Source organism: Natrix helvetica, assembly GCF_964273705.1.
Source record: "Natrix helvetica genome assembly, chromosome: 4".
NCBI lineage: Eukaryota > Metazoa > Chordata > Lepidosauria > Squamata > Natricidae > Natrix > Natrix helvetica.
This window is the reverse complement of record NC_138550.1, coordinates 120,268,965-120,281,483: the sequence shown is the minus strand read 5'-3', so window position 1 is coordinate 120,281,483 and position 12,519 is coordinate 120,268,965. Positions and strand designations below refer to the sequence as shown.

The 12,519-nt window shown below is 40.4% G+C and overlaps 1 protein-coding gene across 2 annotated transcripts in view; it reads left to right on the top strand.

The window, feature by feature from the left end:
• The first annotated feature begins 220 nt into the window (after nt 1–220).
• The window catches only part of ROCK1 (Rho associated coiled-coil containing protein kinase 1), a 101,738-nt gene continuing 89,439 nt past the window's right edge, over nt 221–12,519 (top strand). Inside the window, exon 1 of one of the 2 annotated variants that reach the window (XM_081952977.1) lies at nt 221–1,337. In XM_081952977.1, coding sequence (XP_081809103.1) covers nt 1,245–1,337 — 93 coding nt within the window. In that variant the 5' untranslated portion in view covers nt 221–1,244. The remainder of the gene's footprint in view (nt 1,338–12,519) is intronic. The other variant, XM_081952978.1, reaches the window with a different exon arrangement.

Genomic DNA, 12,519 nt, shown 5'->3' with positions numbered 1-12,519 from the left:
GTTACTCGCAGGCCGACGCCTAGTATCACCTCAAGATTTCACGTGCGCAGACCGGCCGTTAATTCTCGCGCTCTCCTCGGTGAGGCGTGAGAAAGCGGCAGAAGCGATGTGGCCGAGTCTAAGCGTAGAAAGGGGGAGGGCAGGCCCTCGCGCTCATGCGCGCGTTTGCAGCCGCGGTCACAGCCGGCGGTGGTTCTCCCCCTGCGCATGCGCCCTTTCCTCCGGTCTGGCTTAGACTATTTGAACAGGAAGGCGGACATATTTGTGAGAGGGCTCCCTCCTTGATTAGCTACTGTACTGAGGCGGTAGTGACTACCCTGCGCCTTTTTTGCCTTCGCTCATCTCTGCCGTTGGAAGGAACTTGCATTTTTTTTTCTCTCTCTCTCTTTTCTCCCCCGCCTCCCCACCCCCACTCGGGCGCCACGACGGACCAAGGTGGGGCAGCAGCAGAGCAGCGGAACTCAAGCAAGCTGCACCTATTTCTCCGAGACTTTTGAATCCCCGGTCGGCATCAGGAAAAAAAGAAGGGAAGGGAAACGCAACGACCGGAGAAGCCGCGGAAGAGGAGAGGAGAAAGGGAGCGAGGAAGAGGAAGAAAGCATCTCAACCGTTACGCGGCGGCCGAAGAGAACTCGCGCATCTGGAGAGCTTGCTTTTCCCGAGCCAGAGGTGGGGGGCTAGCGGGGGCCTCTTGAAGCGGCTCGCCCGCGCTGCCTCCGCCGTGGCTTGAGTACGAAATGAAGCCGTGCGCCGCCTCAGGCCCGAGCCTCGGTGGAGGGAGCAGCTGGATGACGCTCCGCTGAGAAAGTTTCCTGTTTTTCATGGTAGGCCTCGCGCTTTCCCTCCACCCCTCCTTCCCTTCTTTCAAAGCTGCTGCTCTGCAGCTAATAATACCCAAAGAGAAGCGGAAGGAACCGCTACGCTGATCGGGACAAAATGTGGTTCCTTCGACACAGGGCCTCGGGCTGGAGACCAGAGCGCACCGGCGGGCTAGGGAGCACAGCCTAAGAGACCCGCGGGGGCAACCGAGAAGGCAGCGCCTCCCTTCCCGTTTTCGACGTTCGCTTTGCTCGCGCGACGATGTGTAACGGGGGGAGGACAAGGGACAACCCCAGCCAGTCTCCGGCTCTTCTCTGAGAGGGAGAACTCAGGGAGACAAACTCCCCCCCCCAACCCTCTCCCGTCCCCCCCGGTCCTCCAGATTTGATTTCCTGTGGATTAAGGAGACCCGCCTCTTCAACATTATGTCGACGGGAGAAAGCTTTGAGTCCCGGTTTGAAAAAATCGGGATGATGATAAAAGACCCCAAATCTGAGGTGAATTCGGACTGCTTACTGGTGAGTGGCATTGACTTCCTTTTTTGGTTTCTATTAAATGGGAGGGGAAGACTTCCTTGAGGGTTACCCCCACCCCCCCCTCCCCTTAAATACAAGATCTTGGTTGCCTTTTTATTTCTGGAAGTCTTGCATGTATGGATAATGATAGTGATTTGAAGAAGGCTAACAAAACCTTTTTATATCAGCACTCAGTCTAGAAGGGGGCAGTTCTGTTTTCTCAAATTAAAATAATTCATTCTTTGAGGATTATGTTTGGGTCAAGGGATTCACTATAGGGAGTCCTTGATTTATGACAACAATCAGGACTGGAAGTTTCATCACTAAATGATGCAGTTGTGAAGCAAGTTGCACCCAATTTTATGACTTTTTTTTTGCTACAGTTGTTTAGTGAATCACCATGGTTAAGTGAATTCAGCTTCCCTCATTAACATTGCTTGTCCAAAGCTCCCTGAGAAGGTTGCAAATGGTGATCACATGACTCCCAAGATGCTGCCAACACTATATTGCTGGTTGCTAAGTGTCCAGATTTTGGTCATGTTACTGCAGGGAGGCTGCAATATTTGTAAGCGCAAGGATTGATCATAAGGCACTTCGAATGATTATAAATTGAGAAGTATCTGTAATGTGTTGTGGAACTCTCTTGAAAATTGGAACTCAGTTCAAATAAGTCAAAGAAATTGAATTACCTCAAAGAGGTTAAGGTGATTGTGTGATTCATGTGTTTTCCAACCAATAGAATCTGTGTACTATCTGATATTGAAAGGGTTGCCCTAGAGATTGATGGAGGCTTAATGTGGTATTAACACAAAAAATGTTACTGTTACAAAAATAAGATTTAGCTTGCTTATTTACATGCCACATGTACTGATTTAGGGAGTGATAACTGTTGTACTAATATTAGGGATGTGTTCAAACATACTAAACTGAACATTTGGTTAGTTTGTGGCTCTGAAATGAACCTATGTAGTTTGTTTATAGTTCTGTGGTTGTTGATTCAGGCACTTGGTTAAATAAATAAACTATACTTCAGTTAACCATGGAATAGCTTGTTGTGTAAATATAGCTGGGCTGAATCTCGTAGAACATAGATTCCTAATCAATTAAGATTAATCCAGGTAGCCAATGGTTTAGAATCTACTAAATTGACAGATTAAATTGGTGTATTGGTGTATTGAATTTTAGGTAGCTGAATTAGGTCTACACCCTTGTGCATAATTTCATTTTTCATATTAACTCACACGAATAAGTCAATATGGCTTATTTATCCTTCTTTTTCCCCATAATAAAACTGTAACTTTAAAATGTTTGATTACCAGTCTTCAAGACTAGTAATGTGTGTGCAACATCAGGGTATAATAGAACCCTTTCCAGTGTACAATATTGTAAAAAAATGAAAGTCACATGGCAGTGCAAAATAAAGAATCAACCATATTTATTTTATTTATAAAGTTTATAAAGTTTAATTGTCAAGGATGACAAGTATAACTGAAAATAATTAGTGAAGAAGCTTAGTATGAAAAACTAGGCCATTGTTATAATTGCCTTTCTATCCAATCACTGTATTCTACATTCTAAAAAAATAAACTGCCTTTCCTTAATTTTTATCATTGTCTTGCCAGTGTAAAGTGATTATATTTTCTTTCTTTTATAGACAGGAGATATCCATCAGTGCAGTAACTGTAGCAGGCTACTGTATATTTGGCATACACACACTCACAAACTCTACAGTACTCTAGGTACTCCTGTTATGCACCTGCTTTTTATTTATTATATATGTGTGTATAGTATATGTGTACAAGGGACACAGTAGCTCAGTGGCTAAGATGCTGAGCTTGTCGATCAGAAAGGTCAGCAGTTTGGCAGTTCAAATCCCTAGTGCCACATAACGGAGTGAGCTCCCATTACCGTTGTTTGTCTCAGCTTCTGCTAACCTAGCTATTTGAAAGCATGTAAAAATGCAAGAAGAAAAATAGGAACCACCTTTGGTGGGAAGGTAACAGCGTTCCATGCACCTTCGACTTTTAATCATGCCAGCCACATGACCATGGAGACATCTTCGGACAGCACTGGCTCTTCAGCTTTGAAACTGAGATGAGCACCGCCCCCTAGACTCGGGAACGACTAGCACATATGTGCGAGGGGAAACCTTCACTTTTAGTATGTGTATTTGTATATATAAAAATCAGGTGCATAACAGGAGTACCTAGAGCACTGTAGTTGATGTATCCCTTTTGTTGCCCTTGAAAGCTGCCTCTCCCTTATGTATGGAACCAAAATTTCAGCCATTGTGGGGGGAGGATTAAGGAGCTAAGTGGCCCCTTACTTTAAAGTACCATTTTGCTCCTTAAAATCCCCTAAATCTCCTCCTCAGATGTCTCTCCGGTTTTGCAAAACAGCCATTAACATGTTGCACAAAGCCTGGAAATGTCCTTGAAATGCTAGAAGTTTCTCACTGTTGGGTATAATATTGATATGAGAGCACTGCTTGTATCAGTTGTTCATAGTAAATGCTTTGTGTGTTAGGATGATGATTGGAGCAGATTCATTTAACTGTTACTGTGTACCTTTTGAATTTACTTCATGGGAATGATATTTTTTAGCATAGTCATTGATGGTTACACTAAGTCAAAAGTAACTACTAAATGCCTTATTAGTAATAGAGATGTGCATGGCCTCTAGTAAAGTAGGAAGATGTCTGATGTGAATTAGAGTTTTTGCCCAACTAGCTTAGTAGAATTTTCTATGTTTACAATTGGGTTAGGTTCAAGATAGTTATCTTTTGTGTCTAATCTCAAGATTTTAATTTGGGAATAGGGCTGTGTAGCACTTTGGTTTAAAACTTCGAAACTTGATCCAGAGTGTATGAGAGCACAAACATGTTTCTTGTTTAAAATTTTAAACTAATGTGTGTTCTTTCCCTGGATTTCATGGCTGCTTTGGAGGATAATAATGTGACTCTTGGAAAGGACATAGGTGCTTTAAGGAGTTGCAAATAACTTTCTTGGGGTTGAATTAGCCCTGATGCAGAGACTATACTCTGATATTAAGCTAAATTCTAAATTGGTGGAAAAGTGATAACAGATCACTTATCACCTGTTGCTGCTCTACCCTTGTTCTCCTAGCTCTTTTCCCCCTCCTCCTGACCTTATTGGCTCTTTCATTTTGTATTTTGGAAACAAAAGTCTATGTACATGTATAGTCTATAGTACATATGGTTGGGTTAATGTTTTCATTTAATGTATACTGTGTAGCTTTTGATAACCAATATTTTGCCTGCATTATTGTCTAGATAATGGAGTGAATTTATGGTGGTACTGTGAATAACACACAAAGTGAAAATCTCAGCAGAAACTACCTCTATATTTGATTAAGGAAGCTGTCAATTTATCCCTTAGCATATATGTTATGTTTCCTGGCAAGGACCAGATGGAGCACTGATGCTCAGGTAAAGCCTGGCACTTACTTACAGGTCTCTCCCCCGTCTTCTCCCCCCCCCCCCCCCGAAAAATACTGTTAATTGCTTTCTCATTTGTACCTATTCTGAAGTTTATATAAACTCTGCAAATTTTGGATCTTAAGTAGATTAACTTGTGCATGTCTTTCTTTTCTATTTTTTAAAGTTAGTAATAAAATTATGATTTATTGTTTCTTGGGGCCTGTTAATGTTATAATTATAAGGAAATATTAGAAAATATTAGAAAAATCACATGAGCATTAAATTCTGACCTTATTAAAATAGTAAATTTATTTGACATAGAGCTGCAAGTTGCTTCATCCAAGGAATATAAATATATTTAATTAAGGTAGATTAGAATGGAAGTAATTTACACCATAATAAGCAAAGCGAGGATTTATCATTTGAATTGGAAGCACCAGGTAGAAATTCTTATCCAGAAAAATCATGAAGAAAGCTATTTTTTTAGGTTTTTTTAATCCCTGAAGTAAAAAAAATGTAGAATGCAATTAATTAGGAGCAATACATTTAGATGCTTAATTATATTATAATATCATTTGGAGTATAAGGCGCACCGGAGTATAAGACACACCAAGGTTTTGAAGAGGCAAATTTTTAAAAAAGCAGGTAGGTAGATAGAGGAATAGAGAGAAAGAGAAAGAAAGAGAAATACAGTAGGTAGGTAGGGAGAGAGAGTGTGTAGGTAGGTAGAGGGATATATAGAGAGAAATAGAGATAGAGAGAGAGAGAAATACAGTAGATAGGTAGGGCGAGAGAGAGTAGGTAGGTGGGTAGATGTTTCCAGGTGTATTTATCCATGTGCTGGAGAAGGAAATTGCTGACAAACCTTAAGACTTTGTTCTGGCTGGCACAGCACTTGATCAATGTAATTCTCATCAGTTAAAGAGCTTTCCAAAAGGAAAAAAAAAGTTTTAGCACTGTGTTAGCACTCCAAAAAAAGGGTCTGTTTTTTGTGAAAATGGCCCTTTTTTTCCAATAAAAGGCATGAATAGCCTGGGGGGGGGGGTTGCAGAGTGCTCCTGGGGGGGTGGCAAAAAAGAGGAAACAACAGCCCGTTTTTCGCAAAAACTGGGCTGTTTTTTGTCAAAAAAATTGCATGCTTAGCCTTATGGAGGCTTATAGAGTGCTGCTGGGGGCTGGGGGGGTGTCAAAAAAAGGCCCGTTTTTTGCTCATTTCCCAGCCCCCAGGAGCTCTCTGAAAGCCTTCATAAGGCTATTCACGGCCATTTTGGTGAAGGGGCGGGGCTTCGAGAGGCAAAAAAAGCTGTATTCGATGTATAAGAGGCACCCAAATTTTAAGCCTCTTTGAGGAAAAAAAGGTGCATCTTATACTCCGAAAAATACGGTATATCATTACTGTATTGCCATTTTGTATTTTTGTAGTAATTTTGTAAGCTGCTCTGGGAATTATATGGCAACAATTTAATCATATGCATGGCAAGCATAAGCTCTAGTCATTCTCTTAAAGCTCTCAATCACATTAAGTTGTGGGTTGGAGAACAATATATTGTGCTGCTCCTCTTGAAGGTAGTCTTGAAGTTTCCTTATAATGATTACATCTATATTGTCCTACATCAGTGTTGGCGAACCTTTTTGGCACCGAGTGCCGAAACAGGAGCACGCACATGCACCTGTGTGCCAGAAACCAGAAGAGCAGCCACCCAGGGAGCATGCACGTGCTGGGAAGATGATGATCTGGTTTCTGGCATGCACATGCACACTGGCCGCATCATCTTCCTGACGCGTGCATGTGTATTTGGTGGCTCCTCTTCCGGTTTCCGGCGCTCCTGCACACATGAACACTATCTGGCCAGTACGCTGGAACCTGGAAGAGAAATGGCTCGCATGCCTGGAGAGATGGCTCTGTGTGCTACTTCCGGCACAGGTGCCATAGGTTCGCCATCACGGTCCAACATGATTTATTTAATTTGGTTGTTTACTATCTGAATAAAACCACAAACATAGATTTTCTGGATCTGAAGGTTAAGATGCAAGTGTTCAGTTCGCCTGACTTTTTAAAACCTAAATAACCTCAGTTGCTTCCTTGAAGTATTCAGATATTTTAAGGAAGCTATTGGATTTATTATTTTTTTTAAATGGCTAAGATCAGTTGTGGTCTGGGTGAGAGTTGGCAAGAAGAAATTAAATCCAGTGGGCACCTTAAACATCTAGATAACATTTCTAAGTAATATAGCAGTTGTAATCATAAAAAAGCATGATTTATGGATTAGGATTTAAACTTTTTTTTAAAAAAGTTGTGCTTCTCTAAATGATGAGATCTCTATTATTTGAATACTTGATCTTTCATTGCCTTAAGATTTTCACATTATTGTAGCATGATTCAAGTTTTAGCAGTGAAATATTATTTATTATATCAGTAATTTAGTACACCATGATTACTTATTTTAGCTTTATTCTGAATTTGTAGTAATTATCTATACTTTACATATATCAGTGATTTTAGCATAATGCTATCCTTAAAAATGTTTAGATATTTCCATAATGGCGACTATACAATCATAATTATCATAATACAATATTGAAACATATGTGTTATAATCTTTTAAAATTTAACTAGCTTATAAGCCAGCTCTTCCATTTATGAACCTGTTTTATTATTTAGATCTTGAGAGATCCTTTTAAGGATCCTATTATTTACAGTATTTTAAGAAGAAATATTACTAAAACTTTAAGCATATTTTAACTCAAAGTTTCAGTCTATTGCATCAGCTCTGCAGACAGGCACTAGTCCCCAACATGCCAGCAACTGGCCCATGCAAACAAAGCCCCATTGGATGTAGGCAGCATGTGAAACCACGTCCCCTCTGGGCTACAGAAGAATCTCTCTCCACGGAACCAGTCCCTGGTGCTTAAAACATTGGGGGCCACTGTATTATACTACCAGTTATCTAATGAAATAAAAACAAATCAGTTTGGGAAATTAGAATTTCTATAGTGACTTAAAATCTAATATAACATTTTAAACTATTCCTAGAAAGTTCATATTTAAGTATTCAATTTCTGTTTCAGGTGTGATGATGTTAACTATTTTAGTGCTTTCTTATCTTAAATGCATGTGTGCTTTTTAGTTGTTGGGTCTTAACATATTTTCAGTACTCTAAAGAATTGTACTTCTAAATTTGAATTTCTTTTAAAAAGTGACAATAAGATTTCAATCCTATTATTTCTGGGAGGGAGTAATGTTAATGCAGTATCCAATGTTTAGGCTTTAAAAATCTCTGTATCCACCTACCCAAAACACTTTGGTGATTGGCTTAGTCTATTTCATAAAAAGTTAAATCTAGAACCACTGACAGCCAGAAACACTTTGACACTATTTGACTATTTGTCAAAGTGTTTTATGTCATTGTGGCAGATAACAGAGAGTAAGGAAGTCAATAGTTAAGGATAGAGATGTATAACTAATTAGGTATAACAAGAATTTATATTACCTCCTTAGCTTCAAATGAAATAGTTTTTAGTGGCTGAAGTTTTATGTGGAACACCTATTGGGAGTCCTTTAATGTGAATATGTGTTGCATAGAAAATGAGACATGGTGTAGTAAAAAATGCTTTTTTCCTAAAGTTTCTATCAAATGTTATTGTATAAATATTGTGAGATTTTTTAAATGCACTTAAGTTGATGAAAAGAGTCCTTTAACTATAAGGAATCTAAATATAATTTTACCTATAAGAAATAGTGCTTGAAAATGTTACTTGCAACTCAGAACGTATTTTTGGTTACCATATTATGAACAACTTAAGTCCAAGTTTTCATAAGTATCAAATGAAGTTGAAGTAAAAAAATCTCTTTGTAGGCTATAACATACATATCATAGAAGATGGGTACAATGGAGAATTAGTTTTATTTGACATAGTAATAGTAGTAACAGTAATTTAATAGTAACAATAAAAATAACATAGTAACCCTTTATTATTATTTTTATGTAGGGTTTTTTCCAAGATAAAAAAAGATTTTAAAACATACAATCCCAAGCACCTGAATTTATTTTGTTTCTCCAAAATTATTTGCAATTTATTCAAAGAATATTTGTGATATAAACTAATAAGATTTCTCTAAGTTATAAAGTAGATCATAAAACCAACTTAAAATACCTGAGGAAATATCTGACTCTAGTAGCATAAACTTTGTGGTAAAACTTTGTGATTAAAAAAGTCTACAACGGTCATAAGTATGAACCAATTGCAAAGCATCTGAATTTTGATCACATGGGTTGACTTTGTCCTCTCATTGATTGGGCTGAGTCAGATAAGCTCTTTGGGCCATGCTCTGCTCCACCCAGTTATCAACTCAGCCCCTCAACGGGCAGCTGTGATCATCCCAAGCTCTTGGAAAATTTTAAAGAAAGGATTGAACTCACTGTTTACTTGATTGCATTCGCTGCCTCCCTGCCTGAGTGAGTAACTGGCTCTTGGCTGAGTCCCTGGCCAGGAAGAGAGAGAGAGAGAGCACGCGCAGCAAGCCCTTCAGGGCAACGCACAGCTCAGGTAATAAAGAGAGACCTAGAGCAATAATCGAGACTGCCGGCGAGGGGACTCTCCCCTGGAAGCCCCGGGAAGGCAGTCACATCAGAGAGGCTCAGTTGGTGCCAGAGCGTTCCGCCGCTCCCCCCAGGGGGTCGAACGGTAAACCGGGGCGTTTTTAAACACAGCGGAGCGCCCGTGCCTGCCTGCGAGTGCCGGAGAGAGATAGCGGCCCGCAGGAGCTCGCAAAGCTCGGAAGAGAGCAGAGGAAGTGAGAGAGAGAGCTCTACAGCGGCAGCCCCAAAGGCACAAGCCACTTCCATGTGTTCCTAGGGACAGGGACTTTTTGAATTTGGAGCCGGTGGCCATTTTGGAAACACATGATCCAAGATGGCGGCGCCCAGCAGCAGAGGATGCCGGCAGGACTCAAGCCTCCAGCCCAGCAGCCAGCAGCCCCACCGGAGGAGCAGAGGAGCAGCTAACCAGGTCAGAGACTGCTACAGAAGCTGCTAAGGGAGGAGGAGGAGGAGGCAAGGCAAAGGCAAAGAGAAAGCATGTCTCTTCCAAGGGGGCCAAAGAGGCAATATGCAGCTCCAAGCCCCCAAAGTCTGGCTCCAAATACGAAAGGTGGAGGCACCGAGCCTTAGAGCGCATTTGCCACAAGGCCTGCAGCAAGAGGACTACCCCTGGCCAGGAACCTGGGGAAGGATTTCCAGGGATTCTTTCTCCTGGCAGGACTGCAGATGGGGAACCCCCCACCCCACCACAGGTGAGGATTCCCTTTGATACTTCGTGCATCTGGGGGGCTGCACAAGGATGGCACTCACCCCCACGCCCCACAGCAGTGGGACCCCCGCCACAGCCCTTCCCGTCCACACCTGCTGGCACAGGGGCGGGAATACCATCCACATCAGGGACGCCCAACTTCCAGGATATGATGATGTGGACCTTCCAGCAGTGCATGGCAGCAACCTTTCAGCAGCCACAGATGCAGAACCAGGCAGCCCCCGTGCCTAAAGTCTCGGAAGGGCTAGAGACTCAGGAGGAAGATTTTCCAGAATCACCTTCCTCCTCCCAAGGGGATAGCGATTCGGATTCCAAAGAGGGCGAAATTAGAGAGGATAGACTCTCTGAGGACAAAGGCATGCCTCCTCCCAAACCTATCTCCTCCGGATTGTTCCAGCCCTCTTTGTACAAATCCCTTCTGTTCAAGGCCAAGACATCTGCCAAGCTTGGCAACAGGCCAACAAAAGCCCAGGTACAACCCCAGGGGTTTTCAGCGGAAAACATTTTCGAGGAGCAGTCCATCGAGGCCCATACCCAAGTCTTTTAGCTTTTAGCACATAATTTCTTCTTTCCTTTAGTACAATTTCCTCTGGTAAATCTGGAAGATTTTAGTATCCTAGATAATTTTCCTTCTACAGCAGAAAAGTGTATTCACTTTTATCATCTTATTAGAAACATTTTAGAGGTTCCATTTACTTATCACCAGTAAATTTAATCTGGACTAAAGATCTATTTCCTGACATGTTTATGATCAGACATCACTGTATTGTTTGTTTTACTCTTCAAGATTAACCTCTTCCTTCTCCAATTGTTCATAAAATTAGGACCAGGCTGTTCCATAACATGTCTACTAGATTTGAGCTTTTCAAAATATGTTTTGCGCAATCCTAGGTTTCATGAAAATATGATGAGATTCCGTGAGAGTCTAAAGGGCAAAATGTTCACCTAAACGCAGATATTTATCTGTCATAAGATATTTGCCTCTTCATCAAGAGTTCTGGGTTTGTTTGTTTTTTTAACTAGTGGGTTCCGTGGCCTGAAAATGTTAGAAAGGTCCTCTACTAAGATATTTCCAGAAAATTACTCCAGCACTCATTCTTACCAGTCTGTCTTTATCTCCATAAGATAAAACAAAGGAACTGATAACAGCTTGTAATTCTGCCATCATCATTGTTTCTGTAGTGTACTATCAGTAATTGGGAATAGTGTGTTATTGTCCAAATTGCTAATGTTGTATTTCCTACAAATAACTACAAAAATAAAACAATTACTACTCTTACTACAACTAGCATTTCTTACATTATTATAATTTTGGGAGTCATTTTGAAAATTCTATAAGTTTAAATATAAAATCTAATGACTTTATTTTTAGTATTTGATTATTTTGGAAAAATGCAAATGTTGTTTTATTCACAGCTATCTGTATTTTTATTGCATTTCTCTCTAAATAATTAAGTTTACATATTATGTAAGCCATAATGAGATTTGCATGTTTGGCATGTTTAATAATCCAGCCATTGTTTGTAAAAATGGTAATTGCTTAGTGGTATACCCAACCCAGCCAACTGCAATTTATTGAACAAACTGTGGTTAAATAAACCACAATTATGATTTGCAAACTGTCTACACCAGCCAGCATGCAATTTTTGTGTCTTTAATTACTTGCTCTGAATGTTGCAAAACACCATTAATGTATAAGTCTTCCTAAATGTATTTTACAGACATAAATTATAGAACAGATGAATAAGGTTAATTGTTAGTGCTTGAGACTTAAAGAGTTACATTTTAGAAGCAGTTAATTTAATTGTAAGTTTCTCCAAAATTTTGTGTTTTTAAATTATACTTAATTGTAAACCAACAATTAACCAAGTTACCCTAAAATTTCAGGCTCTTAATTATGAGAAAAATAGGTTTCAGCACATCACTGGACTAACACATTCTTAAGGATCTTAACTGGATAAATCAGGCCATTTCATAGCTGGCTGGGTAACTTTGGGCCAGTCACTTTCTCTTTGCCGAATTAAAGTCACAATGTTGTTGTAGGAACAATAGGAGGCAGGATTATTAGGTGTGTTCGCTGCTTTGAGTTGACATGCGTGTTTTCTGCCTTGAGTTTTTTATGGCTACATAGTAAAGATTTCTGTTTTGTCCACTATCTCATACAACAGTTCAATGAAAATGGTTATTAATATTAGTACATTTGTAGAGCTTGGTCAAATCTCAACAAGTCTCCTCAAGCATGCTTTCCCTCTGCACTTACATCATGTGGGCACTTGTATGTCTTCCCCAACCTGTGCTGGTTCCCATACACTTCATCTGTGTTCTGTATACCATCCCTGACTCACACTGCATCCTTGTGTGTCCTCTTTGTCCTATGCTACTCCTCTCATGCATCTTTCCTGACCCTCACTGTATTTCTTCTATACCCAATCTGCC